This window comes from Zonotrichia albicollis, chromosome 1, assembly GCF_047830755.1.
Source record: "Zonotrichia albicollis isolate bZonAlb1 chromosome 1, bZonAlb1.hap1, whole genome shotgun sequence".
Classification (NCBI taxonomy): Eukaryota; Metazoa; Chordata; class Aves; order Passeriformes; family Passerellidae; genus Zonotrichia; species Zonotrichia albicollis.
The window spans coordinates 24,947,098-24,974,730 of NC_133819.1; the positions used below are offsets into that span (position 1 = coordinate 24,947,098).

The window sequence follows — 27,633 nt, forward strand, 5'->3', positions numbered from 1 at the left end:
TTTATTGCCCATTCTGCATGCACTGGCACAGATGCACTTCATTTGGGCTGTTGTCCCCACTGCCCCTTGGGGGTGGAAGCCCTGAGTCTTGCATGATCATTTTCACACACCTGTGTGACTTCTGACACCTCACTGACACCGGAATCTTTGCTGCCACGTGGATCTCCATCCATCCCCACCCCTGCCACCGAGGCAGCAGACTAGAGGAGCATATTAGCACACCATCCACCAAACACTGATGTACTGCCTCCAGGCTTGTCTCTATCTAGACTGGTTTTAACCCCTTCCCCCTTCAAATCTACTTTAAAGCTCTTCCAGTTTAAAGCCCTTCTAACTGGGCAAAGATCTTTGAGATCAGGCATTATCCTGTCTGTCACATCAGACCTGCTGTCATGTAAATTGACCCATAACCAAAAAAAACAGATTATGCTGTTTTATGGTCTCAGGTTTCACACCAAGACCACTTTCCTAGCATAGTATTTTCCATTCATTTATTTACACTGCAGTTTAATTTGCAAAAGCACATACTACTTGCTGTCCAGAACTCAGTTTTGAGACAAGAAGGGTGCAATTCATCTGATAAAATGCAGGGGAGATGGAAACATCAGAGCTGGTCATAAGATTGCCAGAGTGGCCACACTGTGTCAGATCAAGTGTTCAGCTCAACAGCTAACAAAGGCAGTAAGCCTGAGCTTGGGAAGAGTAAGGAAATAGGGGGCAAGCTGGATAGATCCCCCAAGTTTCTTTCCTAGCTCTTCATTATTTTTAGCTCAGTATGATGAGCTTTACATTTTCAGTAACCCGTAATAGAGTTATCATTCCAGTACTTTTCTGTCATTCCTTTGAAGTGAGTTGTGCTTTTACCATACTTCTTGCTGATGTCAAACCACCTAGACACCCTTTATGGTCACAGCAGGAAAACAGTTACTTTGAGACAGCAATTCATATAAAAGGTACCTAAAATAGCTCAATAAATCTTTCCTAGGATGTGGACGTTGCTCTGCATTCATTGGAAAAGAGCCTACAGCGACTAATTCAAGTGCAGAAATCTGCTCTGTAGGTGCCTGAAGGCGGATGGAATGAATCTCCCTTGAAGTCTCTGCTTATCAAGTGCCCCTTGGCTGAAGGAAGGCTCTGGCTGCTCAGCAGCCTGCCTCCCCAGCACACGCCAGCCAGCCTGGGCTCTGCCCGCTGGCCCTGTCACATCCTCTCTGGCTGTCCCCCACCAGCACCCCCCAGCTGGCCAAGCGGCTGCAGCCGGGCTGGAAAATTCCTGATAGCTTTTCAGTCTGCTGCAAACCCTCTGTGGTCTTGCTTTGGGCAGCCAGGAGAGATATGGGGTGACCTTCTGCCACACAGCATCATGACTAAGGCAGGAATGAGTTCTGTGCACGTAATCAGCAGGGGAGGGATGTGTACCAAGCCTGGTAGTGCAGGAAGTGAGCAGAGCAGGAAGACAAGAAAAGTCTTATGCTAATTTAGTAATTTAGACTCCTGCACAGTCAATGAAAGAAAAGAAACCCTCAGTAAACAAGTCCAAGGGTGGATTTATTCCATCTGGGAAAGCATGCATGAAGTAGGACAAGTAGCCGACTGTGGATGCTTAGGCTTGCTCTCTCCCAACTGATGGAAAGGAGACTGCTTCCTGAGAAAACAAAGGGGAGCTTTTAAATCACTGAAAGTAAAGGGAATTTTTTCTACTAAAAATTTTGGAATTCTTAAGTCTTGTAAAATAAAAGCCCTTTACATGTGCTTCTCTATCTTGTATCATCATCTTTTTAAACAGGTAAAATACAGGAGCTATGTAAACACATTTGGATTTCACAACTATTTCAAAATGCATCATTCTTGAGTCATTAATGAAACACAATATGTTTTGCCAAACAAACTTTTAAAAAGCCAAAACTCTCTTTTTTCCCAGATTTTACTCTCCTATAGTGATGTTAATCTGAAGTAAATCCACTGATATCTGCATTGCCAAAGTATTTACAGTGAATTTACACTAAAGATTAAAGGTCAGAATATGATTCTAGAGCACTTTTGGGGGGATAATCTGACTAAATACAAAAGTCTGCAATGCAGGTGTGATAATATTAAGTGGATCCTTCGGTTCAAGGAGGGCACTGAGGGCCCCAAGCCCTGGAGGGCACTGGGGGCAGATCTGATTGACAGCTCTTGAGGAGTCAGTAGTGCTCAGTGACCCCCACAAATACTGAATGAAATTCAGAAAAGGGAGTGTGGGTGTGAAGATAAAGAAGATGTTGCTGTAGCTTAACTGCAGAAACAAGCAGAAGATGTCAACGCAGTGTGGAAAGGTTCAAAGAGAGTCTAGTGAGGTCTTAAACTGAACTCACTGGTTTTGTTGAATTCAGATCTTAAAACTAGGTTAATGTAAAGGCCATCCATTAGATTGCTGCTGACATGCAGGTGCTGAACTAGCTTCAAGTAAAAATAAAACCTGGCAGGCAAGAAAGCTGTTTCCCACAAAACCAGGCAGAAATCACAAGCAAAGCCTATGGTTTGCCAACTGAAAGATGAGGAAAAGCACTTCTAAAGCTGCAGATTGTGGGAATAACAAGATTCTCTATAAACACTGTTGTCTAACACCACTTTAACCCTGTTAGCTGATCAAAGGGAAATTGCAGATGGCCTGCTCAAATATCTCAGCATTTTCTTAAACCTTGCATTCTTTAGCCCTGTTAGAAGCCACTTCTCAGCTCCCCATGCAAAAACTGGGAGCAAAGATTTCTACAGCATCTGAGCCACTGCCACAGAGTAAGGCAAAGTCCCTACTCACACCCTACCACTGCACATAAATAGAGTGTCACCAATCCGTTAGAAAACAGGAGCTCATTACTATCACCTAATAAAGAGATTGGTACCTCAAGGCTTTCAAGAAGACAGCACCTTTTACAATGAAAAAGGTGAAAACATTCCTGCAGTGACACCAAGGTATATTGACTTTCTCAACTGCTGGGAAAAACGCCTGTCACAATGACATCAGCAGATTTATGGGTGAGGGTGTTGAAAAGGCTTTTGCAGAAACAGTCTGACTTAGCCCTGTCCTGCTTCAAAGCCTGCAAAAGTCTCTACCTGGCCCTTGCAGAGCTGGGTGAAGGTTCCAGCACTGCCAGCCATGAGCAGCCCAGAGGCATCTGCATAAATTTGGGTATCCAAATAAGTTTCTGAATATATTTTGGTCCTTTCATGATGATGTGAGGTAATGAAAATGTTCTTAGTGATGACAAGATGTCAGAACATGTCACTGTCAAAAGCAGCCCCAAGCAAGGCTATGTCCTAGCCCAACTCTTGTTTACTGCCTTCATGCAGCAGTTTTTGTTGCTGCACCTGGAAGCAGTGGCAAAGCAAGCTGCTTTAATTATTTTATAGGTGGCAGAATTGCTGAACTGGAGAGATGCCAGGCTGAATCGACAGTGAGAGAGGTCCCCTCAGGCAATCTGCCCTTTGGTGCTGGCTGGGTGCTGGGTGTGCAGGATGTTATTGGTGGTTTTCACTGCACTGCCACAGTTTAGCCCTGTCACAAGCATAAAGAAAATAATGCTGGGGATTTTTTCAGCCAGAAGCATGCTGAGCCATGCCTTGGCAGTACAATCCTTCAGTCTTGCAGGTGACATTCTGCTATCGTGGCAGCAAGCTCTGATAATTCAGCTGAGGGAGAGGACCATGTGGCTTTTGAAAGATTAAAGCTGTGTATAAAAGCAAGGAGGCTCCTGACTTCAAAGACAAGTAGAGGAGAGCATGTTCCTGTCATTATCACTCCTCTGTACAGTAGCACTCTCCAGCAATACACGATTTTTCTGACTCTCAACCCACTCTATGTGCATTACTTTCATGCACTGGTAAATAAAAAAAACCCAAAAAGTCAATGTCCTGAATGCTGAGATTTGATCCATTGTCAAATATTAACCACTGCCAAAGACTCTTGCACTCTTAGGTAACGGGTGTGAGCATTGGTGCATGTATCACATATATGTGTTGCACATAGTTGTGTTTTGGGGCAGAAAGTGAAATACAAAACAGCATAACCATACAAAGATATAATGGAATCATAAGCTATTTAACTTTTCTTTTAAGCATGAACTATGAGCACATAATACGAAAAGGAGTGTAGGACCTAATCCAACATGTACTGAAATCCTGCTACATCATAGCTGAGGGCTGCTACATCATAGCCTCTCCTCTGTAAACATGTGCCAAAGAGCAAAGAAGGTGGCTTTGGTAGCACCAGAGCCTTTGCAGCATCATAAAACAACAGCCTGCACCCACACCTTCTTCACTCTGCTTCTGTGGAGGAGGTGCCACTGAGTGGCCAGGAGAGAAGGCACCACGGGGTGTTACAGAGCACTGCCAGATGTAACATCTGTCTCACCAGACCAGATCTATCTCACTCTCAACCTCATGCAGCTCAAGAGCAGGCTGTACGTGAATCTCATGAGGCCCTGAGGTACCTTCTAGAAGAAGGCAGACTTTGTGTTTTCTGCCTAATTTCATCACAAGGAAAGCAAAGTGGAGCTAGAGAGTACAGAGCATGGAGTACTTCTGACACCCAGAAACACTGAATTTCTCCTCATCTCCCTGGAGTGCCCTGGTGACTGCCCCCAGCAGCCCCCCAGCAGGTTGACAGCTTGAGTATGTGGTACCAAAACCACTGGAATTTGGCTGACAACAGCTTTTAGGAGACACTACAGACATTTTTTCTGTGGTTCACCTTTTGTTCTTACATAAGCGGAACTTTGAAATTTAAAAGCGAACAGCTGATTTCTATTGTATCATAAGAAAGCAGCAGTGATTAATTAATTTTAAATCCTTGATTAGCAACTCTGAGAGAAGCTCAACATTTCTGATCGAAGTGTGGAGGTACACATAGTGCTGACCATATTCCCATTTTTGACCACATTAATTTGATTGATAAATACCAGTATCATGAGCAAGAAATAAAGCCATGTACCTTCATCTTTCAGCAATCCTACATACAGTGGTCAGAAGGCTGTAGAGCACTTCAGTACCCCCTGTTAAAAACATTCTTGTGATATATCTCAATATTTATACATTCTGATTTTTAAAAGTTCTACATCCATATAAATGGGTTTGGTGTTGGGTTTGGTAGTTGGGTTTGGTGGTTGGGTTTCGTGGTTGGGTATGGGGGTTTTTTTTCCCATTAGCAGCTTCAAAACTTGTGAAATAATGTATTCTTATAATGTAGTGGCACAAGTCTCCAATTCAATAAAATTGCACATAGCTGGAACTTTCAGCACTTTCCTTTAAAGCCTAGGTGGGGCTTCAGCTGTTCACAATTTGATTTCACTGTTAAGTAAGAAAAAATTTTAATTAATAAAAGAAAAAAGTAATGTTCTATTTCTGCATAGAAATAAGTTTGAAACATATTTGAAAGCAGTTTATAACATTACCTTATTTACTAATAAGCTTTTATTTATTACTATTACTAAACATGTTCTACAAATCAACTCACTTATCTAAATATTGATTAAATTACTGCCTTTGACAAACATCGATACTACTGAAAATACTCTCCTACAGAGGGTTTTTTCTTGCCCTGTTTTATCCGGCTTACTTTACAATTAGATTTATAGCACTGGTTATATTTGTTTTACTCTACACTTAATGTTTCCAGAGCATGTCTGATCTGGTTTTGATTTCCATCTTCAGACAAGTGAAATTGCACCCTACAAGTGTTTCACAGACTCTTGCAGGAGACAATGTGACAAGCTCAAGACTCAGATATTTATGCTGTAGGGATTGATGTTTGGGCACAGGAGGAAAAATATTTTCTTGTCTGAGCTGAGCAGTGGCATGCTGCAAGAGTCACATAATCCTCAAAACTGCCTCACTCTGGCTTGTGTCTGACTTTGAATAGTTTTATTTGCTTTCCTGTGCCTACCGAGGAAACAAGTTTTACCTTGAGAAAGGTGGTGGCACAAGTGGGTAACTACATCCCCTCTCTACACTTATCCTTGCTTCAGAAACGTTCTTGTGCCTCTTCCCATGTAAAAAAATCTTTCACCAGCCTTAAGGGGAGAGGATACAGCAATGTGAAGGCTCCTTAGCCTATTCTTCTCTTGGAGAAGCTATATATTTCAACCAGGAATAAAAGCACCACTCCAAGTCACCATTTCTCAGAAGGAAGTACATTCTTGACAAGATTTGTGCTGCAACAGAATGATAAGTGGGTTGATTTTTTTAAAGGTTTAATTATAAGGAATCTTCTTGAAATATCTTGAAATTGGAGAGTTTTCTCCAAGTGCTTTTCAGTTTTAGATGCAATTCACCAGGCCTTTGACATGACTATATTGATACTAAAAGGTGTCAGACTCCTGGGGCTTTTGGTATTTCAGGACTTCTTATGTTAGGTCTGGGTAATCTGTTGACGACAAAGAAAGCCCACAGTGCCCAGTCCTGTATTTTCCAGTTTCTTACATAATGATTTAAAAGGAAAAGCCAAGTGGTGATTTTTATTTTAAATGTAGTTAAAATGATTTAATTGAGAATATGGTTGGAAAAGGACAGACTATAAAAAGAATAAAAAATGAGTTAAATGAGGACTTGGCCCAGAGAATGCAGGAGAAAAAAATGAAAATGAAGCAAAAATAAAGCCTTCATGCAATGCCTAGACAAAGCTACTGAGAAAGTTGTGATTGGTCACTATGGCAACAGATTTTTAAATGGAAATAAAATGCTTTTAATACTGCAGGCACATTTTTCTATACAGATCTAGTAAATTAACTCAGACTCATTAAAGTGAACATAATTTTACAATACATATTCTATATAATGTTAGAAACAGCAATACACAGAAAATCAAAATATAAATAGCTATAAGATGTTGATGTTTTTACCATATTACTGGTTCAGTCATTCAGAGGCTCAGGAGGTAAATGGTAACATTGCTTATTTTCTTTCCTCAGGGAACATTTTAATAACTGGTGTAAATCAAGGCAACTGCAAGCTTAAATGAGAAATATTTTCTTTTATTTTCTTGGCTTTTATACTAATGGTCTTGGGGTGGTGAATAAACATATTAAGCTCCATTCCATGGTGTAAGAGTTTGTTCATACACCCTGCACACTGGAGATAATTCACTTCTCATCCCCTGTGCTCCACATCCCACACAACACCATCAAAGCCAAGCCAGCCTTGCATCACTCATGCACATTTTAAGTGTCTGTCAACAAGAGTTGGAATTCCTGCACTTGGAGCAGGATTTATCCTGTCCACTACCAATAAAACCAGCATCTGACATGATGTGCATATCCTGTTTTAGACTAACACAGCTATGTTGTCACTTCTGCATCTTCAAACTGGATCTGTTGTGCTCAGGGAAGGTAGAGGTCAATACCCCGAATGAGCACAATTAACAGCTTACATTGCTTGGAAATGTAGCAAGCAGCCACTGTGTAAGAATTGCTCTTTTATCAGCAAAATGGTTGGGAAACACAGGCCACAGCAGAGATTGAAAACATTAATCAAAACCCCTGGCACAACCCCGTGGGCATGGGACGATGGTGAAGCCCCATCGGAACTGCGCTGTCCCTGCCCCTCTGCTGCCTCCAGCCGTGTTCCCGATGCACTGCCTGATTTGTGATCCCTCCTCCTCCCTCGCCACACATTCACCCTTCCGGCAGATTCCTCCTTATGCTTTATTTCAGCATTGCTTCAGATTCAGTCCTTCTGAGCAAGAACAGCTCGATTCCCAGGCCAGCAAAGAGCTGGCTCTTTGGTGTCTGTTTAAACACCAGTACTGCTTCTGCTGGAAGTGTTTATATTTTCATATATCAGCATTTTGATCCAAGAAGTCTGGCATTACAGAGCAGTTTCAGAACTGGAGATCCTTTCACACTTTGGCTGTTTGCCTGTCCTAAAACTCCCGTCACTTCATTCAATAGATATTTAATATCAAGGAAATAATTTCATATATAGGAACCATCTCATAAATGCCATCTCAGCTCTCACAAGTCTCACTTTGACAGGCAAGGCAGAAGTTGCTGGAAGAGCCTGATGATAATCTCCCATCTTCAGCCAGCTGCTGCCACGCTCAGCCCCAGCAGGGAGCTCGGCCAAGCAGCAGCAGCCCCACATCAGAGTGGGAAGGGAAGATGCAGCTGCCTGCAAGGCACTTTCTCTGGGCAATGAATTCTTTTTGCCCTGAAGGAATACTTGTCTGTAAAGAACTGCTTTCCCAAGGCTTCGTTGAAACCATAGTCCATGCCTCACTGCATCAGGAGGAAAGAAGAGGTGAAGATTCACATTCATATTTAAGTTTGGTTGCAAAGTCCTACCTACTGCTTTACATACATACTGAGACATCAAACTGCAAAAAACATGAGGAGAATTTTCCACTAAGCATAGACAGGCAAGACTTGCTTTCTCCATGTCTTAGAAATATTGTCCACTTGATTTTAAATTCTGTGTACATGCTTCGTGTTTACAACACTCATGCCCTTTGAATCAAAGAGAACCTTCAAGCATTCTGGCTTGGTATCTATGTTATTTATTTCAATGGTTTTGTAGAACAAATGCATTTTGTACATACTTTTTATAGGACAATAAACTAATAATTATCTTAGTAGTAATTTTTGAAGGGCTATCCTTTAATGTAAAAGACCCTAAATTTAACAGCTAACACATCAATATCAATAGCTAATCCAACCCTGAGCTTCTGAACATGCTAATAAATACACTGATAGCAGGAACTAGAACAATGTGCAGGAATAAAGGAAAATGGATCCCTGGAGCTGAAGATGGAAAGAGCATGCATAAAAGCCAAAACCAAATCCATGGAAGGATGGGCTAAGATTTCACCATGAATACAAGAACCTCCATGAGAATAAAATACTGGATTGTTTCCATCAACTTTTGATTTTGTAACATGTGTGTACCTTAAGGCTTAAGCATGTCACTTGCTCCATATTTCTAAATTACTCTTGCTTTACTGAAAACAAAGCCCAACTCTCCCAGGAGCATAGCCCAGTTCCTAGAAGCTGTACTTCACTGACTTGGGAAGTTTATATCAAAATGCCTTTCAGTATCTGAGACTGTTTCTATCCCTTATAAATGAGAACAAAAGTGAAATAATATAACAAAGAACAAGTGGAGAACTCAAAACCAATGATACCAAGAAGGTGTCAGGTTAACCAGTCACAGGGATGAATTTAAAGAGATGATTTTTCTCAAAAAATGATTTACAGCTGAGCACCTGGAGAAAATAGTTTTCACCTGGCAGAGCCAAAGAGCTTTTTTGTAATAAGAAATAAAGCAAGAAGCATGGGGATGATTTATGTAATCTTCAGACTCAGAGCTGGCATCCTGGAAAGAGAAAATCAGATAAAATACAACGATGGCTAAGGCTGGCAGAAAGATCTGCAGCAGTGGGGAAAAAAAATCAATATTAATATTAGCAAAAAAAATGTGCAAAATGAATAAGAGAGCTGTGCTTAATCCAGTTTGGAAAGGGAGAGGTGAAATTGCACCCTACAAGTGTTTCCACAGGCTGTTGCAGGAGACAATGTGACAAACTTAAGACTCAGATATTTATGCTGTAGGGATTGATGTTTGGGCTCAGGAGGAAAAATATTTTCTCATTTGAGCTGAGCAGTGGCATGCTGCAAGAGTCACATAATCCTCAAAACTGCCTCACTCTGGCTTGTGTCTGACTTTGAATAGTTTTATTTGCTTTCCTGTGCCTACCGAGGAAACAAGTTTTACCTTGAGAAAGGTGGTGGCACAAGTGGGTGAATACATCCCCTCTCTACACTTATCCCTGTGCCTCTAATCCTACACCTTCCTTCAGAAATGTTTTCGTGCCTCTTCCCATGTAAAAAAGTCTTGGGAAGAAGACAAGAAACAAGGGATACACTTGGCAACACAAGGGATACACAAGGTAACATTGCCGGAGTTCAGCAGCGGGGCAGGCTTGGTCAGATGCTGCTGATGCTGTAAGGGCCAGGGCAAAGTGAGGGGCTGTCATCACTGCTGCTACAGTATTTCTGCAAGCATGGGGTGTTCAGAAGAGATCAAAGTGTGGGATTAAGTCAAGGATCTGGTTTTTGCTCCAGGCCCACAGATGTGGCATTCAGCACATCTCCCTCCTTAGCATGCACGGCCCCAGAGCAGAGCAGGCTGCCTCACAGGGCGGCGGCTCCTGCAGCTGGAGCAGCCCTGCTCAGCTGGCCCCCATCCTCCCTGGCAGGACGCTGCTGCAGGACAGTCCCTCTGCAGCTGGGGAAGGACAGCCTTTGTGACACCCCCGTGTGGGTGACCCTGGACCTGCTCTCTGCATGCCCAGGGTGCTGCCACAGGAGCAGGGCTGCTCCCGAGCAGGCTGGCTGGGGACTGCCCGGGTGTTCATTATCGCAACTTGGAGCAGCCCCATGGCTCTGCCTGCATCACCACCTTGCTTTGGGAGCATTTCTCATTCTGCTGGCTTCCTGCCTGCCCCAGCATAAAGTTCAGGATGTTTGGTTTCACCTCCAAATTCCATTCAAGCTGTTCCCAGCATTGCTGTGAGTTATGTGTCTGCCAATAGATTACTGCTACATATCAGCAGGTGCCAAGGAAGGGGTGCTGACTCCTCAGGAATCACACTCTGCACAGTCTGCCAGAGTATGTCTTTTCTCACTCTCTGCTTAAGCCTGTCTTTGTCTTCCTATGAGCAGTCCCAGCTCTGATTTTCATTCATACCCCTGTGCCACCATCATCCTCCTCATAACACCACCCCAGTGGCTCTCAAGCACTCACCTCCAGCCAGCTGTCCCCTGCTCAGCTCAGCTGCTTGGTGCCCAACCTAATAAAGGACATGACCCTCTGAAAGCAGTGGAAATGCTTCCCTTGACTTCAGTGGGCTTTAGAATAAACCTGTGAAAATGCTGATGGAGAGGGTCCCCAGCAGCCCAACTGAAGCCAGGCACAGCGGTCCCATCACCTGAAGTGGGAAGCAGAGTGCACCTCAAGATGTTGTCTGCCCTTCTCTTGTTTGCTGTGTAACATTCAAACCTGCTTCTTATGACCTGCTGTAGCCTCTTCTGAGGGGCAGATGCAGCCTGTCCCCCGAGGTGCAGGTGTCTGTGTGCCTGTGGTTTGTCCTGTGCTGTGTGGCACTGCATGGAGCAGAAGGGAGGCCTGGGGACAGGATCTGTCTCCCTGGAAAAAGCGTGCCCTCTCATTAGCTCTGTAATTTAGACAATTGATCCTAAATGTGGAAACCATGTGTTTCTTTACTAGATACTAGGTACGTGAATGCACAGCACCTATGACAGTGGCGTCTAGTCTAACTTACAAACATTGTAAATACTGTAACTGCCATTTATATTAACCAAAGGACGAGCTTTTGTTTCACAGTGTAATGTTCAGAATATTTGGCAGACCTGGGGATTGGATGGCATCCGTGTTGACTTTCAAAGTCAAACTGCCACCTTGTGGTACGGCGAGGGAGAAGCCTGCAGGAAATCATACAGACAACAAAAATACAGATGTATAGTAAAAACTGGTCCCTTTTGTTCCCCCCAAGTCTTACACTATTTATGTATTCATATATATTAAAAACCATTATATATGTTTTGACTATACTTCAGGCAAATTAATACAAATATTTATGTCGTTATTTAAAAAGACTATCTAACTTTTTGGGATTGTTTGTCAATTCAAAACATAGAAATATTTCCTTATTCTTGTGTGTAATTGCACTGAAACCATACATAGCAGTAGATTTTTTTCAAGATTAGACCCAAACACTGCTTACAGGAAAACACTAACTACTAAGGTCATGTAGGTATCTATATAGGCAATATACATATCTATAATTGCTTTCTTTCTCTCTTTTAAACATAATGATAAGAAAAATTTCTGTGAGAGGGCAGGTCCACACAAATTGATGAAGGTGAGCAAGTTGTAATCTGGTATGAGGTGCTGTCCCTCCTCACATTCTCTCGGGCCATGACAAATGTAAGGTAATTTTAATCAGCTTTCTCTTTCACTGTGGGCCAGGCCAGCACAAATTACTTCATCTGGCTTGTCAACCAAGAGCAAGCACGATGGATCAGCAGATGTGCAGAAATCTGTTACAGCAACATGCTTGAGCGTGTCAACCTTTGAGCAGCAGAGAGGCACAGAGATGTCCCAGCACAAATCTTTCAGCCAGACTGAACATCCTCCTGTCATATAACACCATTTATGAAAGATGAGAGATAAAAAGCTAATCAACTCCAAATCAAAAGTGTAGCTGAGGGGGACAATTGATTGCAGCCACATAGCAGTGCTTTGTGCATCCACAATGTTCCAGGAATATAGTGATTTAAAAATAAAGTTGCAGGTAACAAGAAGCCTGTAAGATCTGGGGTTCACATCCTGTTCCTCTCCTCATACCAGGGAAGCATCAACACTTTTTTAAAGCCTGAAGTCATCCACTGCTGACAGTAACAAAGTAGGCAGGAGGTGGTTCTGTAGGAGGGAATGTGAAGGTATGAAGAGCCCAGTACTGACTCTGCTCTTAAGCCTCAAAAGACACAAATGAGCTGCCTGGGACCTCTAGCACCAGAGGAAGCCATTTTCCTTCCCCTTGTGTCTATTACAATGTACATTACCTTGGGAAATTGGTTTTTGTAAAGTATTTTTCATTCAGAAGTGCATAGGTAGAAGGAGCTCACAAATATGAGCTGCTGTCTGGTACCACCTTTGCTGAGCACAGGCTGTAGGAGAGAGTTGGTGAGCAGTTCCAGGGACAGGGGTCCTGCAGGTGCTGATGGGGCTGCCTGAGGAATCTCTGGAAACCCTTCAAGCAGAGAGGCTGCTCTGACCTCCCCTGTCACCTGGCTCACGTCTCTCCATCAGCCCACTTGGCAGCCGAACTCGCAGGAAGGAGAAACATGAAGATTTCTTTATAATGGCAGTTATAGTGGTGGTGTCTGCTTTGCTGGGCAATTTAAATCAAGGTAAGCAATGTCCTTCTAGCTGTGGTCTCATCCAGCAGCCCCAGTGGGTGCAGGTGTGAGCCACTTCTAAGTGATGCATGGCAGCAGCACATCTAGCTACATGTGGGCCCTCATCCTCCAACAGCTGTCAGCACGGGGATGGGGCTGCCAAAGACTGCAGGAAAAAGCAGGGAGGGGGCAGTGTTTAGAGGGTGATGGGCTTATGAGAGAGAAATTCTGAATTTAGATGAAGGGTGAGCAGGGGAAGGAGGAGAGCCTATGGACCCAAGCAGCCTCCTGTGCTTGCAGCCTCCTGTGATTAATTCTCACACAAACCCCCTGCAGTGTGTGAGATCCCCCACCCCACAATGTGGCTGTACAGCCCAGCAGCCCCCTTGCCCCAGCATTTCTCCTTCCAAGGAGCCCTGCTTGTTGCCCCTGAGCTCAGCACCAGCAAGCAGAATGCTGTCCTGGAGAAGAGTGGGTTGCCTCCCACATGAAGAGTGCCCTGGAGATTTTTTAGAGTTGTTTTTTTCCTGAACTGCACTAGTTAAAAGTCATCTGTGGGCAGAGCATCTCTTCCCATTGCAGCCAATAAATCAGCCATGGCCAGTCTGAAAGGAAGTGTGGGTGCTTCTCCAGCTGAGGAACAACACCCTGGACTAGTTCTTTTAATATAAGTGTATGGGCAGCACCAGAAGGTAATCAGTGGTTAATAAAGCTTAATGTGTATGCAGCCCATGGAGGTAACTCTTAATTTGTTTTGATTGCTGGTGTGTCTGTCCTCACTTTCATCAAAAGAGCGTGGTGATATCCAAGAGCGGCATTTCAACGCCCGAAATGCTCCTCATATAAATAGAACAGGCAGATCAGCATGACTGAGTGATAAAATTACCTTCTGGTCTTCAGAAACTTCAGCATGAAACTGTGCTCTAGGCACCTCAGTGTGCCCCTGTTCACAGCACAAACAGACCTGTTTGGAAATGGATTTGGAGGAGACACACAAAGAGGGAGAGAGCACAAAGGTGAAAATGACTCGAGCTGCAGCTGAAAAGTTGGTGAAAAAAGCTTTTCTTGAAGCCCTGAAGTCCAATGACTCTGAAACACTGGAAGAGCTCTTGAGCCAAAAGAAAATAGACGTGGACACAGTGTTTGAAGTGGAAGATGAAAACCTGATTCTGGCATCCTACAAACAAGGTAAATGTGGCAGCATTCCCCAGACAGGAAGCAGAGGGGTTTGAGTGATTTTCAAGGATCTCTGGCCTTTTATCCCTTCTGAAGCTGCAGCACAAGCGGATCCACAGGCAGGACCGTCTCGGCAGGCTCACATGGTCAGGGCCACTGCAGCAGGGGAGCTCCTCAGCTCTGTGGGCTCGGAGAGGGGCAGCCCAGAGCCAGGCTGACCTCCCTGCTGCAGCTGCAGGAGACTGCAGAAACAGGAGCCCTTTGCCATTTCCTCTCTGAGAACTCAGGTGCAAAGCCCTGAATGGACACATGCAGGTGTATGAATGGGGTGTGTGCATTTCTTGCATGAACCCATTCACATGTACAGATTTTTTAGAAACATAAAATATCCCCGTCTTCCATTTTCAATGGAAGTAAAGTGGATTCTCCCTAGCTGAAGGCAACTAAGGAAATCCTGTGGATCTTGGATGTTGCTGGATGGGAGAAGGTTTATTTTTCCAAATGACAGAAAGTGAGGATGTGGTAGTTTATCAAAACAGAAAAAATAATCTAGAATAAACAACTAGAACAATCAACACAACATCTGTTCTGCAGTGTAGAAAACCCAAACCATTTCCCAGCCAGACACTGAAAGAGCTTCCAAAACCTTACAACTTAAAGCAATAAACCATGGTTTTATGCAATTTCTCAACACTAATGTTTGCTCTTTGCTAAAATCAACATTCTTCATGACCTACTTGCTAACAGACTCTTCTTGTGTATTTAGAAAGCAGTAATGGTCAGTCTCTGCCAGAAGTTAATCATATGTGGAGATAAACAGCTCCAGTAGCAGCAGCAGAACAGCAAATGCACTTTCTCTTCTGTGGCAAAAAGAAGGAACTATCTCATCTCTTCTCTTTTTCTGTGTTTACCCATTATTTAATGATTTTTTTCCTGCTCTTTTGATTTCTTAAGGGCAAAGATGGTACAGTCATTATGTACTTCCCTTAGGAACAGTGTATGAACTAAGCCACAGTGTGCTGAATTTATCTTAAAATAGATCTTAGTCTGTCCTCAGTAGACTAAAATGCAATCTGGTTGTGGTTTGAGACTACAGGATTAATGAACAGATTTTTAATCACAGATCATTTTACTGCAATCAGTAACTGGTCTCTTTTGAAGAATCCTCTTTGTTTTCCAAAAAGTAGAGAGAGAGGAAAATGCACCCTTATGGCCTAAATCACAGTATTGTATTCACTTTGCCTGAAAGGCAGGAAGAACTTCTATCAAAACCCTTAGGTAAATTTTACTTTGGTTCTGAATGATAGATAACTGATATGCAAGGGGGATTTCCTCAAGGATGAAGAGGGGAGAAAAATTCACCACCCCACCATTCTGGCAGTCTGATCTTTGCCATAGCCCTCAGTGATGAAGTGGAAAAGAGATGTCATGGGTGACAGAGTGACTTTTCTTCCTCTCTTCCAAAGAGGCTGAGAGCTTTCAAAGATGCTGATCTTGCTTGCAGCATGGCTTCTTCATGTTACTAGCCACAGAAACAGGGAATCTGAATGAGGTCTCCCATGGGGGCCACATCTGCTTCCTGCCCAGTGTCCGTCCCTGTCCCTCTGAGCTCAGAGATCTCAGCAGGTTTGGGCAGAGGACATGGGAGAGGCTCCCTGGGGATGTCTGAGCACAACTCACTTGCAAGCAGCACAGAAATACATTGTGTACTCAGGCAGGAAAATTGCGGCTATTAAATGTGATAACTTGGCTTCTAAGTATCACTTTCCTGGTGTTAATGTACAATTTATGGCCTGTATCTGGCCATAAATGGAAGGCCCAGCTCTCTGTGGGATAAGCCTGAAGTGTATCACAGGTCACCAGCAGCAAGGGGGAACACTGCACATGCAGCTGGGCAGGGAGGGGATTTAAGAATCTTGCTCTGCTATATGCAGAGACTTTGGGATACTTTTGGGTTTAACCTATACCACCTTCCCTGTGCCTGGCTTGAGGGGGTGTGAAGAGGAGGATGGCAGTGTGACCTGCACAGTCAGCAGGGTCAGTGTCCCCAGAGGAGGCTGTCACCCTGCCCAGGCACCCGGGGCCTCAGGGATGCTGCTCTTGCCTTTCACAGTGTGGGCTTCTTCAGGACTGGGCTTGGCAGTCCCAACAATTTGGGAGTACCTGACATGGTCTGCAGTTTTTGCCCCTCTCTGAAAATATACTTGTAATTTATCTAGGAGGGAAGAAAAACTTTAATCCATTTCTCCTTGCCACCAGCAATTTGTTTCCTTCCTGCTTGTACCTCATGAATACTGTAAAAACTGTATGTATATGACATTAGTGTTGAGAAATTGCATAAAACCAGAGACTAAAATAGAATATTTGAATTAATTTGAACTCACTTTACATCTCTCATATTTTTCTGTATTTTTTTACATGATAACATATTTCAGCCAGGCAATTGTCCAAGGAGAAATACATAAATCAAACCCAGAGAATTTTTTAGTCACATTCTAGCTAAGATGAAGGCATTATATATATATATATATATATAAATTAGACTTCTCTTGCCCTTCTGCACATTATTATGATGCTTTACTTTTCTTAAACAAGTGACTATAGTAATCACTTCTGGGACTGTATCTGTGCCCTCATTAAGCACATAGTGCTAATTTGGGTACAAGTATTCTTGTGTTGTTTGGCCTTACATCTGTTTGTAAATAAAAAAAAAATTAAAAAAAAACACTGTAAAATTTTCTGAGAAAAAATACAAATATTTTGCAGCCAAATTTCATGCTGAAGTGTCACTGCTTCTATTTGGCTCTTCAGCCTAATTTATATCAGCATCCAATCTCCTCTCTCTGTGCTCCTCAGGGCAGTAGTTGGGGTGTATTGCCAGGGGCCATCTATGTGCAATGCATCCCTGGAGGTCTGAATCCAGATGCTGACATGCAAGATCCTGCCATCTCCCACACCAAAACAGTAGGATGAGCTGTCTGCTCAGGCACTGTCCTAAATAAATGCCGTCATTCCAATGCCACCTTTGTTCAGCTATTGGCAGGCTGGAGATCCCACTTCCCCCATGTTTTTTAGCTGTTGGCAATTCAAACCCTCTAAGCATTTTTTTAAAATTGATTTGTTTAACCTATACCAGTCACAAAAAAGTCTAATAGCTTCTTTCAGAGTTCATCTACACAGGAATTATCTCTCCAAAAGGCAGGCTATTCAGTACACACAGTAACAGTGCTTAATGAAAATGAAGTTACGCTTGAGAGAACTTTGTGTGTACTATGCTGGTGAAATTACAGTAAATTACATTTAAACTCCAACCATTTCTTCCCCTTCAATTGTTCTCAATAGGTGGATAGTCCTAAGAAAAGTCTTTGCCAAGGCTGGTAATACATTCTCACTTTGTACAGGGTACTGGCTTCCCAGCTACAAATTAAAAATCTCCTGGGCAACTGGGCTTCACATAGCTGTCATGTATGGCCACCTGGAGAGTGTCCTGGTCCTCCTCAACCACAAAGCTACAATCAACTGCCGGCCCAATGGGAAAGCTGCCATCCACATCGCCTGTGAGATGGCAAATGTTGAGTGTCTCAAGATCCTCTGCAACCACGGGGCCAAGCTGAACTGCTTCTCAATGAGTGGCCAGGCGCCCTTGCACTTCTGCACCACACGCACCTCCATGCCCTGTGCCCAGCAGCTGCTCTGCAGAGGTAAGGGAAAGCTCTGGAGTGCCTCTCCTGGCATGGGCATGGGCTGGGCTTTCTCTTAGGAGGCAATTCCTCAAAGTAGATGTGTATTTATCCCTTCTATCCACAGGTGTCTCATGTCTTCATCTCAGGCTCCTTGTTCTCACCTCTTTGATCAGAGCAAGTTTCTCCTATTCTGTTTCCTCACCTCACCCATCTTTCCCTTTCCCTGGCCACTGGTCCTTACTTCAAGATTGCTTCCCATTTCAGTGTCTCCAGTTCACTGCCCAATCAGTCCATCAGCAGCAGAGCTCCTCTGAAACAGGGAGTTTCTGTATCTCTTGGGGGATTTTTCCATCTTTTTCACCTAGGTTTACTTTTGAGCTACTTTCATATGAAAGGACAGCCCTCATTTCCTTTCTTTTTCAAATTTCCTGGACCTGAGTAAAATTTTTCAAACCACTTGGTTTTTGAGATCTGGCCTTGAAAAACTGGATGCAGTTTTTTGTACCATCTTTATTTGTCATGAATGCAGCCAAACTCATGCCTGGAGGGGGAAAAGGGTATTATATAAGATTTTTGTTTTCCCATAGTAAGGTGCATTATGCTTCTGGTCATCTGCAACAAATGAGGCTATGAATAGATGTAATTCTTCCATAAATATATTTATCACACACTATTTCCTGAACAGAAGGGCAGTGACAAAGGACAGAGTAAAAGAAATAGAGTTCAAGTCCTTAGTTACAGAGAGACTCCCCTGTTTATCACACTGTGCCATGGCAATACAAATGATTTTGGGTTGGTTTTGTTACATGTGTTGTTATTGAAAGCTTTTCCTGAGATGCAGAGCCCAAGTGCAAAGTCCATGCTTTGTGGGCAAGGCAATCTGCAGTCATAAATGAATAACAACATTGCTTTTCTTCTTCTGGAAAGATACATATTATTTTGTTTGGTAGAAAGGAAAATAAATGCTGCCAGTTGTATCCTGCCCAAAGCAAACAGTCCTGACAGCAGGAGTTGAATTTGCTTACATAGAAAAGCTCAAAAGTCAAATGTACTCTTATGAAACGCAGCAGAGGATGAATGCAAGTGAAAGGATGTATTCTGCAGGCTTTCTCCACCCACCCATCAACAGCATAATAGTACTTTAAAAGCCACCCTTCCTCCCAAAGCACTCTTTAAGCTCTGATTTCTATGTGAGCTGAATGCTGACACTCCAAATAGAGTGGGATAGGTCTGGAGCAAACCCTGTCAGAGGTGCACATTCACAGAGCAGCACCCCCAAGAGCTGAGGCCAGGGTGCCAGTTAATATCCCTGCCCCAAAGTTTCCAAGGTGCATCTTTCCCCTGCCATCTCACTCAGTGAAGTCCCTTGGGACCCATCCAGGCCATTGCAGTTCATCCCCTCTGGCTGGGGCCAGGGGGATCAGCAAGCAGCGCTGATCCCACGTTTGGTCACCACCTCCAGACTCGGGTTGCCGATGCCGCCTCGGGGACACCGGACACGACCGACACTGAGCACGGCTTAGCAGCATTAGCACGGGGGTTTCCAGCCCAGAGGCGGCGTCTGCCCCTGCCCTGCCGCGCTCCCGGCTCGCAGCTCGGCAGATGGTGCTGTTGCTCCAGCCGAGACAGCGCGCTGGTCCCGCTCCGCAGCGCTTCGGGAACGGGATCCGGCCCCGCCGGGGACCCTGCAACGGGCTCTGTAATATCATCCACGGATCTGTCCTAAAATGTCCTTTCATCCAGGGTGGCGTTAACGAAGTGCTGCAGGGAGTGTTTTCAGGGTACAGAGCAGAGCAGCTCGGAGTAGAAGTAATGATCTCCTTCCTCCATCAGGTCTCAATTTATAGGAAAAAGCATTTAATGCAGAAATTTGGGCTTGCTCTGAAATAGAATGTTTAGATAAGGTCTTCCTTGGGGCCGGCATAGAAGCTGGATCCAAGAACCTTAAGTTTCTAAGAGTTTCCCTGGAGACTGAATCAATGCAGGATCAATGCTATTTGCATTTACACATGTGTCTTTCATACCAGCAGCCCACCCTGAGCTTTTCCTTGGGAAGAAGGGCCCATACAGAGAGAAGACCAAACAAGTGTTTCATTGTCTGGTTTATCTCGGCTGTTTGAGGGGCCTGAAAGGCCCGGGGGTGGCCTTGAGCAGCCCGCGTATCGAAGGACGAGAAGAGGCTTCGGTTCTTCTTTCTGGTTTTATGTTTATTAATTGTTTATCTAAAAGATGTTCTTTCAGCCTAACAAAGATCCGCTCAGCAGTCAGCCATGGGCACACTGAGCCGTCCCACGGACCGCCACGTATCTTTATACCCCTAGTTACGTATACAATATTTATCATTTTTCCCCAATACCATCTATTCTCATAACTTGGTGTACTCTTAGTAATAACCAATAGAAAGGTGCCACCGTGGCCAAAGAAGATGGAGGAGAGGAGGAAGAAGGAGGAGGACAGGACACACCCCAATTCCTCCATCTTACTCCTCTAAACCCCCCTGTACATAAATCCTAAACCTTGTGTCTCACTCTCTAATTAACTAATCCCTTCACCATTCACCCGGTGAAGCCCTCATCCTTGTCGTCTCCTGTGTGGGGTTAAAGTCCAGCTACCAGACACTTCTGGCAACATTCCAGGAGTCCCGAGCCCCCCCCCCAGGGTCTCGGAGGCTCAGCATCTCAGGACTGAGATCTTGAGATCCGACATTTCATTGCCTTCATCTTCCCCCATCATCTTTCTTTGGCAGGGGCAAATGTGAACATAAGAACAAACAACAAGGACGAGGAGACTCCTCTGCACGTCGCTGCGCGTTTGGGTGTCCCAGAGCTCGTGGCCTTTTACGTGGAGCAGGGAGCACAGGTGGATGCTCTCAATGCCTACATGGAGACTCCCCTGGCCTGTGCAGCCTACTGGGCCCTTCACTACAAGGATCAGATATACAGCCAGGACCACCACCTCATCTGCCGCATGCTCCTAGACTACAAAGCTGAAGTGAATGCTCGTGATGAGGATTTCAAATCCCCGCTCCACAAAGCTGCCTGGAACTGCGATCACGTCCTGGTGCACATGCTGCTGGAGGCAGGAGCAGAAGCAAACATCATGGATGTCAATGGCTGTGCACCCCTACAGTATATCATAAAAGTGACGTCTGTGCGGCCAGCTGCTCAGCCAGACATCTGCTACCAGCTGCTGCTGAACCATGGGGCAGCTAGGATATACCCTCTGCAATTCCACAAGGTTAAGCATGTCTTCGTGCAGCAGGGGCTTGGAGAGGGGTGGTGTCTTGAGCAGGAATGGGATGAGAGATCCAGACTATCTGGATTTGCTGGAGTCCTGTCAGTCTGAGCCCAGAATGCCCAGAATATTGTGAGATGCCCTACTGTAAGAGTGGTATCATGTAACCATTTAACTGAAGAGAAATTACAGTTGCTTGCACCAGAAACCAGACACAGATCTAATTTTTGCTCTTAACCAACCTGAAATACCAAAATCTAAATGCTGGTTGAAGCCTAATTTTTCAGAGCAGATTCATTTTCTCATTTCAGAGAAGCCACATCCCTTTGTCAAACCTGGCTTTCAGATTCACTTTCTCATTTCAGAGAAGCCACATCCCTTTGTCAGACCTGGCTTCATACAGGTTTAACTGAGTTCTATGAAATGTGCATTTCATGGTCTCCACCAAAGATTAGAGATGAGACAATTTGATTCAGTTTGCCACATCTGACATCTAAAAAGCTATTCAAATCTATTAAAGATGAAATGCATCTTAATAAAGCTTTGGATTATTCCCAGGAAATGTGAGAATTAAGGAGAAGGGCCTGGGCTCATAGCTGATGACCAAAAAAAGAGAAAAAAGTATTGCAGGAGAGATCCTGAAAAGTTTTTAAACACCTGCAAAGCCCAAGACACTGACAAAAGTACCTAAGAGTGTTGTTATATCAGATAACTAAGTAAGCTTGCTGAAGTCAGGACTTATTCTCTCTCATCCAATACCCTAAGCAACAGTTTTCAGTTCCCTGACTGTATATGTAAAGTTTTAACAAGCCAAACAACCAGAAGCCTTTGAATAAAATGCCAAAATTTTGATTCTGCCCTCTTGAGTCCAGCATGACCAGGCCCTGTGTGTAGCAGGACAATGCTTATTCTCCTAGAGGGTATTTGAGAGCAGGGTCTGAAGTCTCTTCTTCCTCCATCTTATTGCATGAAGGGGGTCTCTCTTCCAAACCATCATTTGCCCATCTGTATAAATGTAGGATATTTACCCCAGAGCGATGTTCTGCAGGGTATTTTTGTGAAACCTGGAGAGTGCATGAGACAAAATTGGGTTAATGCAGTGTTATTCTCTGCATACGAGTGACAATAGACTGGATATTTTTCCTGTTGAACTAAAATTACTGGGCAGAACAGTTGTGTCAGGGTCCTTCCTTGTGTGGCTTGAAAGCCTTACTTCTGAACTGTCTCTTCTTATGGTCATATTTTAAATTTTTCTCTAATAATGCATTTTTTATTCATATAATGGAATTTTTTCTGTTCCTGAGCTGCATGTGCTGAAGCAAGAATTTTTGTGCATGGCTTTGCCTGGTGTTGAGTCAACCCAGCTATGGACAAGCTAACTCTAGATTTGGGTGATAAAGCCCACCCCATCTAGACATCTGTGGAGATCTAAGCCAGCATTTCTGTACGGTCTTAAACTGGGGATGAGCCTGGGGCTTCTTGCTGTGCTTACCAGAGGGGTGTGGAGAGGCCTCGTGTCCTTTGCATGCCCAGCCTGACCCTGTCACAATTGCCAGGCTGTGTCTGTCCCCGTTTGCTGCTGTGCAGGGCTGGGCACCCCGGCCAGCCCTGCCTTCCTGGGGCTGCTCATGTTCTCCTCATCCTGCCTGCAGGTGCTGCAAGCCTGCCACTCCCACCCTAGGGCTGTGGAGGTCGTTGTCAACTCCTATGAACACATCAAATCGACATATAAGTGGAAAGCAGCCATACCTGAGGATGTCTTGGAGGTAAGCTCTCCAAGGGTTATAGCTGAGTAAAATCCAGGCTTATTATTTGCATAACCCACACCAAACCATTAGAAAGAGGTAATTATTATTGTTATTCAATTTTGAAAGAGAATAACATCTCAGAGGATGGGGACTTCCCCACTTACGATCTCTCATTTGACAAAAGCATATCACTCACTGAAAAAATACATATTTTTGATTTTTGATATTTTAATTGCAATGTCATCCTTTGGAGCACCCCCTGTCAATGGTACAGCAGGAGCTCAGCTGTCCCTGTACTCAGCTAGTGAAAAGATTCTGGCTGTGATTGGTGTTTTTCCAGATTTTTCAATATGTATATTTATATTTCTTTTAATTCAGCAAATATTTTTAAAGGGCCAAATTACATGGGTATGACTATGTAACTCTAGGTTTTGTTGCATTGGTCAGATTTCTGTGAACAGGATGAGTTAGCTGCAAATGCAAGGGAGAATTTAAATGAAAAGTAAGAAATTAAAGAGGAAAATACGTGGTCAGAAGGCAAAACTGTGGGACAAATGACATGCTTTGACATAGCTGTCCCTTTAATTCAAAAATCCTCGCTCCAAATATTCTGGTTGCCCTAAAACAGACTTTTGGTTTATTTTACAGCGGCACCAGGATTTCTATGACTCTTTGTTCGCTGTGTGCAGCAATTCCCCACGGTCCCTGATGCACCTGTGCAGGTGTGCTATTCGGGCAATACTGTCGGAAAGGTGCCATCGACAAGTGCCCTTGCTCTCCATTCCCGTGTCCATGAAGAAGTACTTGCTGCTGGAACCAGAGGGAATCATCTACTGAGGCACCACGGGGCAGGCACCGGCATCTCCCTTCCCGGATCCAGGAGCCTCTGTAGGTGCCAGAGCTCCAGGCACAATCCCGACACAGCCCTGAGTGTGTGTGTCCATTGGCTGGCCAGGCTGGGCTGGCATTCACTGGCTCTCCTGGAGCTGCTCTCTTTCCCTGCATTGGGAAACCACGGCTGCAGTTTGCACTGGGGAGGCAGAGCTGGAAAAGCCCCTGCTGCAAACTCACCCAGGACACACACTGCTCTGTTCAGCCTAGCTTAAACAATGCTGCTGCTTCCTGCAGTGCTTCTACCACTGCCTGCTAGATAGCATTAGATTAAATCTGAGCAATCTTTGGTATTGTTTCACTATGGCTTTCTGCAGCTGTCATTTTGGGAGTAAAAGAAAGGATACCTTCAAAAAATAAGTCACAGAAATGCCTTCCCAGAATGAAATAGGCAAACAGCTTTGGTTTGTGACCACAGACAGGCCTTCAGTAGTTTCTGTGTTTTCCTGTGCACTGACTCTCAATTCAGTGTTAGCTCACTCTTCACTACCTGTCTGATTCTTATAAATCTTTGTCATAATGATCCTTTTTTAATTGCAAGAATTTTTTTTCCTTTATCAACCACAGTATGTAAACAAGTAGAAACAGGCAGCCCTGAAATTTTTGTATGTTGATACTCGGTAGCTTTGAGCAAATACTGTCTCTGTTTCTGCTCTCACTGTGACCAATGATAAATTAATATCCTGGTGTTAAGAAAGGCAGATAAAAAAAGCTTTCCCCCAAAGCCTGCATAGCTGTACTTGTACCCATCCCTAATATCTCTCAGAATTATGTTGGATGTGATCGGGGAAGCATAACACTCTTCTCTTCATTGACTATAAAATGAACCTAGCCTGCTAGCATGTACTATTCACCTCATTTTTGGCAGCTGGGTGCAGGTGAGAGGAATCCCACATTAACCAAAAGGTGTTTCCAAGATAAGATGTGTTGCCTGTGCTGTTACAGACCTGCCAGGCCCCCTGATTTGCAGTTCCTGTGCTTTTGGACCTGCTAGCACTGGTTTCCTTTACTTGAGCAAGCTACTTTCTCCAGTCCAGGAGGACGAAATGCAGAGCAGTGGCATTTCACACAGCAAGTATCCCACACCAAGCACAAGTGTGTGACCTGGCCTACAGGCAAACCCTCATTTTCTTCCCTTTTTTAGTTTGATGCAACCCATCTGGGCTGTTCCACTTTTTTTGGATTTGAACAATTCTGGGCTCTCTGAAAAGAGAGGTAAGCCAGGCCCACACTGGGAGCCAGTAACTCCTGACTTCTCATTGCTTCTCTGACTGTGAAGCTGTCAGTCCCAATAATTTTTGTTATCCCTTTGCAAGACAGCCCACAGCACACTAGGCTCTTCCCAGACAAACCAGAGCAGCCAAGCTGTTCAAGTGTCTCTGTGTCTCACACAGTGGCAACAACAGCATTTGAAGAAACACACAGATTGTTTAGTGTTACAAATGTCTTCCCTCTCCTCTCCTCTCCTCTCCTCTCCTCTCCTCTCCTCTCCTCTCCTCTCCTCTCCTCTCCTCTCCTCTCCTCTCCTCTCCTCTCCTCTCCTCTCCTCTCCTCTCCTCTCCTCTCCTCTCCTCTCCTCTCCTCTCCTCTCCTCTCCTCTCCTCTCCTCTCCTCTCCTCTCCTCTCCTCTCCTCTCCTCTCCTCTCCTCTCCTCTCCTCTCCTTTTCATCAATTAAAGCTTGTACACTGTGTACAAGAATACAGTTCATGGGTCTGTTTATGTTTAACCAGACAGCAATGAAGATTGCTATTTAACAGTTTCCCATTCCAATAAGGAATTTCAAAGTGAACACAGACCATGAGTAAATGTTTTCTTATGTGAATAAAGTTGTAAAATAGATCCCTGTGATTCACTAAGCCAATGATAGATTTCCATACAGCTGCGGAGATGTCTCTATCAGAGATACTACAGTAACTTACTGGGGAGAATAATCAGCATCTGAGACAGGTTTTCTATAGAAAAATCAGCTTGAGACATGTCCTGATCAATGGGATCCACTGGATTCTGCACTGCAGAAAAAGATTGAATTTGGAAAGATGAAAAAGCATAGGTTATCTAAACCCACTGTTTTTCTAGGCGATGCATGTCTAAGTCAGGCATGAGGAAGAAGATTTGCCAGCTGGTCAAGAAATATTTGTTGCTTTCTTAACAGTCTGACAATGGGGCAAGCTGGGCAGTGCAGAAGAGACAGATGGAGGTAGCTGATATTATTGGAAACACATCCCCACACTGGCTCCTTCTGAAATTCTGCATCTGGCAAAGGGAGGTTTAAGGCAGAACAATAGCAGTGTTTGCTGACCTGTCGTAGCCAGGACTCTCTTGCTGAGAGAGAAAATAAAGGCTGTCACCAGTGTTCCCTCTGATCCTCTCCCTCTGCAGTGAACACACTTAATTTTTATTCTGTGGGCACCCAGGCTCACTTCCAAGCTTTGTACCAAGCAGGTGCCAGATTATAGCCATTGTGGTATCTGACAAGGGAGCACAGTGGGATCAGCCTGGTTATAGTCATAGGAATTTGAAAGCTGTTAAAAACACTAGAGAACATCACTATCACAGAAAAAAGACCTGAATGATGCACTTTAATTGCTTTTGTTGTTGAAGTTAGAAAGACCAAGAGTAAGCAAACCTTACTATTTGTAGTATTAGCACTTTTTTCCTCTGTTACTGTACTCTACTCCCACACACTGGATGGAGCTGATCATGTGAGGTGTACCTGACAATAAGATCATCATTTATTAAATTCATGAGATGCACAAAGGAGGCACAAAGGAAGGATCTCTTTTCTGTGGTTACCAGTGACAGGACCCAAGGGAATGGCCTGAAGTGTCAGGGAGATTTAAGCTGGATATTAGAAAAATGTTCTTGCCCCAGAGGGTGTTTGGGCACTGGAAGAGGCTCCCCAGGGAAGTGACCACAGCAGCAAGACTCACAGAGTTCAAGAAGTGTTTGGACAATGCCCTCAGGCTCTTGTTGTGGCTCTTTGAAATGAATCCAATGAAGGGACAGGAGTCAGACTCAATGATCCTTGTGGGTCCCTTCCAACTCAGCAGATTCTGTGATTCTGCAATTCTGTGATTCTGTGAGATGTCTTGAAATTTCATACCATCATATAATTCCTGATTGTGCTTTTGTATTTTCAAAGCCTCATCAGATTGGATGATTCCACCTGGAAGAGAGACCTCTACACCACAAGTTTGAGCACAGTCATGGCCTAAAATGACAGAAAATTGTTTTCAGGGTTGTTTGGTGTCCTCTGTGAAATAAATTGCTTTTTTCCTTTTGGCTTCTTAGTAGAGATGTAGATATATTTGAAACATATCCACTCTATTCCATGGCCTATTAGAATATTTAAAGCACAAATGGGTGCAAAGAATGAACGATCCTTTCCCATTCCCATCGGCAACCCTTTCCCAAGAGCTCTCTTAATGACTTCTCAATGGGTAACAGTGAGATTCTAGGTTTTTAGATTCTAGGTTTCAGGTCTTTGCGGTTTTGAGAAATTGTATATAAAGAGATGTTCTTAAGCCACATGCACTGTGGACAAAAGAAGTTACCCATTCTATGACCATAGGAACACTCTGCATGTATTTGGGGACCCATGCAGCTGTTCATGGAAATATGGGCATCCTCCTTGGAAAGTGCTCTTGCAATAATTTTAAACTTAGCCCCTGATGTCTGCTGGGTCCAGCTTTACCCAAAACTCCAATAATTTATCCGTGGAGAGTGTGTAGGTGAAACTGAAGTCTAACAGTGTTCAGGACTGTATTTCCCTGCAAAATCTTTATAAGTCTGTTCATACTTAGTCAGCTTTTAGATACTAGGACAAGGAGTCTAAAAGAACCTGGATGGTTTATCTCTCCAGCATTGCTGCCTGTCCTGATGGCATTATGCCTGTAAGTGTTCTGGCATCAATGACATTTTATCTATTCAAAACCACTAACCATCTTTAA

At 44.0% G+C, this 27,633-nt stretch overlaps 1 protein-coding gene across 1 annotated transcript; it reads left to right on the forward strand.

Moving 5' to 3' along the window:
- Window positions 1-13,837: 13,837 nt before the first annotated feature.
- Window positions 13,838-25,192, forward strand: ASB4 (ankyrin repeat and SOCS box containing 4). Its single transcript, XM_005480232.4, has 5 exons — window positions 13,838-14,138; window positions 17,528-17,827; window positions 20,556-21,046; window positions 22,696-22,809; window positions 23,440-25,192. Exons 1-5 carry the CDS (start codon window positions 13,925-13,927, stop codon window positions 23,626-23,628), a joined length of 1,308 nt encoding a protein of 435 aa, XP_005480289.1. The 5' UTR covers window positions 13,838-13,924; the 3' UTR covers window positions 23,629-25,192.
- Window positions 25,193-27,633: the final 2,441 nt, after the last annotated feature.